The sequence below is a fragment of the Haemorhous mexicanus genome, chromosome 9 (genome assembly GCF_027477595.1).
Source record: "Haemorhous mexicanus isolate bHaeMex1 chromosome 9, bHaeMex1.pri, whole genome shotgun sequence".
Classification (NCBI taxonomy): Eukaryota; Metazoa; Chordata; class Aves; order Passeriformes; family Fringillidae; genus Haemorhous; species Haemorhous mexicanus.
The window spans coordinates 24,858,625-24,866,116 of NC_082349.1; the positions used below are offsets into that span (position 1 = coordinate 24,858,625).

The 7,492-nt window shown below is 44.7% G+C and overlaps 1 protein-coding gene across 1 annotated transcript; it reads right to left on the reverse strand.

Annotated features, from left to right (window-relative positions):
* Positions 1-599: 599 nt before the first annotated feature.
* On the reverse strand, positions 600-5,212 carry PDC (phosducin). The gene is made up of 3 exons (XM_059853501.1): positions 5,132-5,212; positions 2,973-3,133; positions 600-1,876 (listed from the first exon to the last, which is right to left on the reverse strand). Exons 1-3 carry the CDS (start codon positions 5,190-5,192, stop codon positions 1,352-1,354), a joined length of 747 nt encoding a protein of 248 aa, XP_059709484.1. The 5' UTR covers positions 5,193-5,212; the 3' UTR covers positions 600-1,351.
* Between the last annotated feature and the right edge of the window lie 2,280 nt (positions 5,213-7,492).

The window sequence follows — 7,492 nt, forward strand, 5'->3', positions numbered from 1 at the left end:
AAGACTTGGGACAGTCTCTCACTCAGCAATTTACAGCATGGAAATCATGACATTTTGGGAACAAGCTGTTTGAATTCTTGGTGTAATAAAGTCATGAATTGTTTTACAGGTTAGAGAAGATTGTATGAGAGATGGTAAGGAACTTCATTTGCACTGATTAGTGTACATGACATGGGGTTTCTGGAGCTCTGTTAATATAGTCGTCCATGGGAAAACAATGTTAAAAGTAGCAATTCAGTAGCATTTTGATAGAACAAAAGAAAAACAAACAAACAAAAGAGAATTAGTCTTTAACATTTTGATAATCTCAAATATTATAAACTAATCTGTGCTGTTAAGATCTTTAGTAAGATAAAAGTATTTCCATCCCCAGTCAAATCCAGCCTTTAGCTTTGCCAGTGTCTGAAGTCTCTGAAATGTTTCTAATGTTTTGTTGTTTTGTATCAGAGAATGTCTATAGTGAGTTTTTCCTATATCTTCCTCTCAATCAGATTATTAAATTGTAGTTCTCAGCAGCTTCCTTTTAACAAAACTTAAAACTTTGAGCTTAGTAAATATCTGGTGATACTTACTAATATTTCACATTTTTAAGGGTAAGGTTATGTACTACCAATATATTCCACACTTCCAATGGCAGGTTTTGAGAGCTGATAAGCTTTATTCAGAGTTATTACATAAGCATAACATACTTTTCAAAAAAATCACAGGCATTTTAAATGCTGCTGCTCAGCACAGGGGGCACTGATGAACTGAGATCAGCTGATGCTATGTCTGTTTCAGCTGTTTGGGTGAAAAACTTACAGGAGCATTGAGCTAACTCCTCCCTTTGCATCAGTATTAAGTATTAAATGTGGAATGAAATAATGACCTAGATACTTGAGCCATTTGGGAATTCAAGGATTTTGGCCTATTTGTCTGCCCTTGAAATTGCTTGTTCCTGCCAAAGTTGGTAGAAGTGAATCAGGAGCCAGGACTTGCTGTAACTCCAGAAGATGGAGATGGCTTTTTGTGTGCACGGAGGGATGGACCACTCCTGTCCCCATTGAGATGAAGGACTTGTGCTTTGTGGAGACAGGCACGGGCCCTCAATTTTTAGTTTGTTTTTCCTATATTTCTTAAATATCACTGCTGTTCTTCCTATTACAAGTGGCTGGCGTAGAAGTATGTGCAGGACTGCCAGCTGTACGTGTTGTAAGCAGAACTCGCATGCTAACAGTTAAACAGTTTTTATATCTTTGTTTGTTACAAGTAAGTCAGCAAAGACAGCCTTCTCTAAGTGGGGTGGGTGTTACTGACATTGATTTACAGCTGACTGAAGAGGAAAGGGAGGCAGTGAGGACTCTGGCTCTAATTATTCAACATCCGGCTCATCCGTGCCATTTCCCAGCGCCGGGAGCTCCCTCTCAGGTAGCAGCCCATACTCATTTAGGAAAGCCTCCACATCCACAGCAAAAAACTCCTCACTGAACTGTTCAGAAACACTAATGAAATTGCTCAGGAGCTCCCCGGCTTTGTAGACCAGCAGGGAGGGGAGCACCTCGCTGGAGAAGCGATCCCCAGCGCCCGTGCTGGAGGCCTTGATCTTGCAGAACTTGACGGTGGGGTACTCGGCCGCCAGGCAGGCCAGGCTGCTGTTGAGGTGCTCGCAGCCCTTGACGCCGTCCTCATAAATGTGCACGATGACCGTGGTGGTTTTGTGCTCCTTCTCCACGGCCTCCAGGAACTGTTCCCCGCTCTGCAGCTCGCACAGGAAGCCGAACTTGGGCCCGAAGCTGAGGCGCTGGTGCATGTCCTGCATGCAGCGCTTGCGGTACTGCTGGAGGCAGCTCTCGTCCTCCTGCGCCGCGTGGATCAGCTCATACTCCTGCATGCTCATCTGTGGGCATCCAGAGAGGGATGTGAGGGACTGGGGGCCCCTTGGAGATGGAATGGGGACAGGGACAGACCCCCCCTGCTGTCTGGAGAGCACCAAGAGCTGAGCTGGAAGAGCCATCACTCCCTGCAGTGGCTCTTGGAGGGTCTTGTTGAGAGACAGGTGAAGATCCTGCCTCAGTGCTTGCCTGTCAGCATGATGGTACTGAAGGCAGGGGCCACATCTGGCAAAATTTTATGGGTTAAATTTTTGATTAAAATCAAAATTGATTAAAATTTCCACCAAGAGTTGGTGGAAATTTTGCCAGTAGTGAGGCAGGCTTAATTCCTGTGTTATTGGGGGTTTGGTTCCCCTCTGTTTCAGAATTAGTAAATGGTCATGAGTGATGTTCAGGCTCAGAGCTCTATCCTGACTTACAGGTTTTTAAACCTGCTAAAAGTTTTCCATTGCATTAACCAAGGATAGAGTATTGTGGCAGGGAAGGGAGGAGCAAAGGTCAAGCTGTGCTGTGGTAGATGTGAAATACATTGCTTGTTTTACTGAAGTTACCCTTTGCTTGAGAGAGGACTGGATAAAGAGAATCACAGAGCCACTAATTAAAGTTGGAAAAGATCAAGTCCAACCATTAACCCAGCACTGCCAAATCCACCTCTAACCCGTGTCTCTGAGCAACACATTTATATTCTTTTGGATTCTTTCAGGAATGGTGATGCCATCAATGCCTGGGCAGCCCCTTCCAATGTTTGACCACCCTCATGGGGAAGAAATTTTCCTGATATCCAATCTAAGCCTCTCCAGAACAACTTGTGACCATTTCCTCTCATCCTGTCCCTGTTCCCTGGCTGTCCCCTCCTGTCAGGAGTTGTGCAGAGCCAGAAGGTGCCCCCTGAGCCTCCTCTTCTCCAGGCTGAGCCCCTTTCCAGCTCCCTCAGCTGCTCCTGGTGCTCCAGCCCCCTCCCCAGCTCCATTGTTTTGCACGTGTTCTGTCTGCATTGTGAGAGCTCTGCTAAGTTACATTGAGTGGAAAATTCAAGATTTTCTACCTTGTAACAGGCATATTTCATATAGAGCCAAAGTGAATTCCTTCTGCTTATCATACCTTACGGCAGAATCTCTCTCTGGTGTCTTTGTCATCTCTGCTGAAAGATCTGTGTGGTGAAGACATTTGCCTAAGCATTTCTTTCTTACTCAAGGGTAAGGAGTCTCCATCTTCACTCTCTAATTTGAACTTCCTCCAGTCATTGATCACACCTTTGGGCCCTAAGAGAGATGGAGTTGGGTGAGAAAGTGGCTGCAACGAGAGGTTTCCTGAGAAATTTGTGCTCTGTGCTGGTTTGTCCTTCTGTGCCTCAGTTTATCTGTCCCTACTCCTTCTGAAGCACTCTCCAGGAGTGCTGAGAACCAGAGCTTTTGGATCAATGAAAGGAGAGAAACAGAGAAAGAGGAAGGGAAGGAAGGGAAGAAGGAAGGAAGGAAGGAAGGAAAGGAAGGGAAGGAAGGAAGGGAAGGAAGGAAAGGAAGGAAGGAAGGAAAGGAAGGGAGGAAGGGAGGGAGGGAGGAAGGGAGGGAGGGAGGGAGGGAGGGAGGAAGGGAGGAAGGAAGGAAGGAAGGAAGGAAGGAAGGAAGGAAGGAAGGAAGGAAGGAAGGAAGGAAGGAAGGAAGGAAGGAAGGAAGGAAGGAAGGAAGGAAGGAAGGAAGGAAGGAAGGAAGGAAGGAAGGAAGGAAGGAAGGAAGGAAGGAAGGAAGGGAGGGAGGGAGGGAGGGAGGGAGGGAGGGAGGAAGGAAGGAAGGAAGGAAGGACATCTGGTTCCCATCAGGATACTTTGGAAGGATTTTGGTGAGCTACATGAGCAGTTAACATGGATGAGGATGTTGAAACATGATAAAACTGCCATGCTGGCCAAAGGTGGCATTTTGTAGACAAATATTTGATTTCTTGATAAACAGGTTATTTTAATATTAATTTAAATATTTAATAAAATTTAAATATTACATGTGTATGAGGACTTGGAGTAAAACTAAGAATGCAGGACATTTGATATTATTTTAAAGACCCCAAACAATACTTGTTGCCCTGGAAGAGTAACCCATAAGCAAATGCTAATTCTGATTGTAATGCAGATCTTGATCTTTGGAGCTACTTGATTAAACTGCTTAAGTTTTGAAATTGTGAAAAAAAAATTTAAAAATTCCAGTGCTGTTTTTCAAAATGAAAACATTTAATCTGAATCTTAGATTATAAAGCAAAAACAAAGAATATTTCAGTGTTTTCAGAGGTGAAGTTTCCTATGGAAAATTTAGAAAAGGCTGGGTAAGCAGCTCTCATTTTCTCAAGGAAGATGTGATGAAAGTGAGATGTGGTGTGTGTGTATATATATATGTAGGGGTTTTTTTTGCATAGAATGGTTTGGATTAGAAGGGACCTTAAAGCTCATCTCATTCCACCTCCTGCCATGGGCAGGGACACTTTCCACTATCTCTGTTGCTCAGAGCCCCATCCAGCCTGTGCATATATAATAATCTTGGCCAACAGCAGCAAGGCTGGTTGGGGAGGAACCCTGGAGTTATTACAAGAGCTGCATTCATTATAGCTCCAAGGAAAAGAAGCCCTTGGAGCAGAGGGAGGCAATGATTGGCATCCTGATACCTGGCAGCAGGGTGGAGGAGCTGTAGAGCTGAACACAATGTCAGCACTTGTAAAAATCCTGGTGATTGAGCACTGGATTAAAAAGAATGATGGTTTTGAGTGAGGTCTCTTTTTAAAGCTTCTAAATGCTGTGTTGTGTTTGCCACAAGGGGCATTTTTAGCACCGAGTGTTCCTTCTGTAAGAAGGAAAATATAATTTTGAGTTTCTAGTGAAATGTTATCACCTAGTTCTAATGTGGGTTTTGTTGCTCTTTTGTTGTCTTCTCTCCTCCCCTGGAGAGCAGAGTGAAGCAATAAACCACAGGAGTGAGGCAATAAACCAACAGGAGCCATGTCAGGCCATGGCTCTTGGTGGCTTTGCCAAGTGTCCCCTGCGTTTGCCCTTTGCTTCAGGTTTGAGGAGGGGCAGCACAATTTTGTAAATTACAATTTTTGTAATGTGGTGTTACCTGCCCTCCATGGGGGCTGTCACCTGTCCCAGAACACCTTCTCATTGCCTTTAGAACCTGGGTTTTTGTACAAGAGGTTTGGCCACTGGAATTCTGGGCTTCCCCAGTGAACACTGACAGTTTAACCTATTTTTGGGAAAAAACCCCAATTAATTTCCTTGCCTGTGTGTGTTGCCTGTCCTTCAAAGTCTTCTTCCAAGCTGGTGTTTGCATTTTCTTCCATTTCAGTGTCTGGAGTAGGAGATGCTGCAAGTCCCAAAGGAAGAACAGTTAATAACAGGATAGCAAAGAGATAAGCTTGCAGCAGGTACAGTACAGTGTGTAATTTCCTGTAGCTGGTGAGTATCAGTGAAGATCAAAATACACATGGCAATTATGGAGCTTGTCATTGACCCACAGAAAGCAATTGGGATATATGTCAGTCTCCTTAAAACTGTGCCTGGCCAGATTCTCAGGTGAGGATTCCTTCATTGTGCTGTTCCTTCCCAGTCACTGGAGAACATCAGGGACATGGTCATGGGAAATAGTGGGTGTAAAACTTCCCATTTGGAAATGTGTACTGAGTATTTTCTTTATTTTTTTTAATCCCTCTTGGAATTGGACCCTATTAATTTTCTGAGTGCTGTAAGCATTTATTTTTAAGGGTTGCCCAAATTGTTCATTTCACATACAGAAAATGGAGCCAAATATTTGAACCTGTTGGGCAAGAGACCTCTGAGCATCCTGGAGCTGGTTGGGCCATATTTGTTGCAAAACAGCAAACTGATGGTGGTTATAAGTTAGAATCACTTTCTTGTTCCACCCTTTCCATAAACCAGGCAACCCAAAGAGCCAGATGACACTCTCAGGGCACTGTGATTCACCAGCACCCTTTTTGTCTCTTAGAGTGGAGTTTTTGATGGAGAACCACATTTATTTTGGGTGTTCCCACCTAGGACATGATCCCAGACCAGTGGTGCCAGAGCACTACAAAGCAGCAAGAAGCCTAAAGACAGGTGATTTGAGTGCTCCCATTAAGTCTAGATTAGTTTCAGCTGTTCAGGTGCTAAGTTAAGCTTTGTTTGCCTTCACAGTAGCAAAGAGGGTCTCATGCCACGACTGCCTTATTTAAAAGCTGCTGGAGTGTTAGACTGGAATGCCAAATAGTGGTGTGTGTGTGCCTTCATTTTTCCATAGCACCATCAAGGGATAATGTGGAATAACAGCTGAGCAGGACACAAGGTATCTGATTCTTGTATGTATTGGGATTAAAGCTGATTAGCAAAGGTGTAAATAAGTTATTCCATGTATGTACTCATGACAATTAATCAAAGCTTGTGGAAAACATTGCAAGTAAGTTTGGAAGAAAAGCAGGTAACTAATTAAGGTTCATTAGTATAGATTCTCTAGGCTGCTCTATAGATAGGCTGTTGTCACTGCACAGATCCAGATTACCAGATCACTTGCTGTTCCCTCAGTTCTGAAATAGAAATCTGAACTAACCCCTTCTCACTAGGCAAAACTAAGAACCTTTGCCATATCAGGGATGAACAGATATAAATGCTGGGTCAAACCCTTAAGTAATTCCCTTGGCTTACACAGACATCTACAATCAGCTCTTCTGGCTGCTGCGGTGGATTTTCTTTGTTCTGGGGGGAACAAGAGGTTTTGATTCTCTGTGCGCTTTGCTGTATCAGAGCTTTGAGCTGAAAAGCACAGGATATGAAATTCAAGGAACTCATTTGCATGCTCAAACCAGAAAACTTGTCTGTGCTTTTGGTGAAACATTTCTCTTCCCAGAGGTGGGAAGAGATTGCTTAACAAATGAAAGGTCTCTGTAAAATTTATGTTACTGATCTATTGTGCCCCATAAATCTGTGAAGATTACATGAATCATAACAGCATAAAGGCTGTGTTTCACCATTCCTCTGCAGTGTGGCACGAGGCAACAACCCTGACGGTGCATGGGCTGGGAGCCTGACCCTGGGCTGGGAGTGGGAACTCCCAAAGCTCAGTCCTGCCCCTGTGACTGAGTGGGACTGGGAGCCAGGTGTGCAAACCCTTCCCTTTCAGCTTGGTGGGGCTGTAAATCCTTGTCATTCTTATCTCAGCCCCGGGAGTCGGGGCTGGCTGAGCCAGGTGTTTCCCAAGCAGGCAGCTGAGGACAAGGCACAGGGGCAGGGTGGTCCATGGGAGGGTGCTCCAGGCTGAGCTGGCTCTCCTCGAGGAAAATGCAGCGGAAGCTCTTGCATGTCATGTGTGGTCAAAGTCAGGCAATCAGTCAGGCAAAAATGGGCAGGGAGCTCTCCCACATCCTCATCAAGGCTTGCGGTGAAGCTGTTGTGGCTGGCTGGGGGTTTTTTCTGGGGGGTGAAAAGGTGTTCTTTTATGTGCCAGGCAAGCAGCATTTTCCGATGTTAAAAATGAGCTTCCCAATAAATGGGGAAGTGTGGGTGCTGCCAGCTGTGGAGGTTGTTGTTATGCAAGTGCCTCTGTGAGGAAACATCTGTGTGTAAGGCTGAGTCAGCACAGCAGAGAGTGTCA

Excerpts from the sequence above, each read along its gene's own strand:
- PDC (XM_059853501.1), bottom strand. The coding sequence starts at position 5,192 with ATGGAAGAAAATGCAAACACCAGCTTGGAAGAAGACTTTGAAGGACAG. Across the intron at positions 3,134-5,131 it reads AGGACAGGCAACACACACAG|GGCCCAAAGGTGTGATCAAT; the intron begins GCAAGGAAATTA and ends CATCTCTCTTAG. Across the intron at positions 1,877-2,972 it reads GAGAGAGATTCTGCCGTAAG|ATGAGCATGCAGGAGTATGA; the intron begins GTATGATAAGCA and ends GGATGCCCACAG.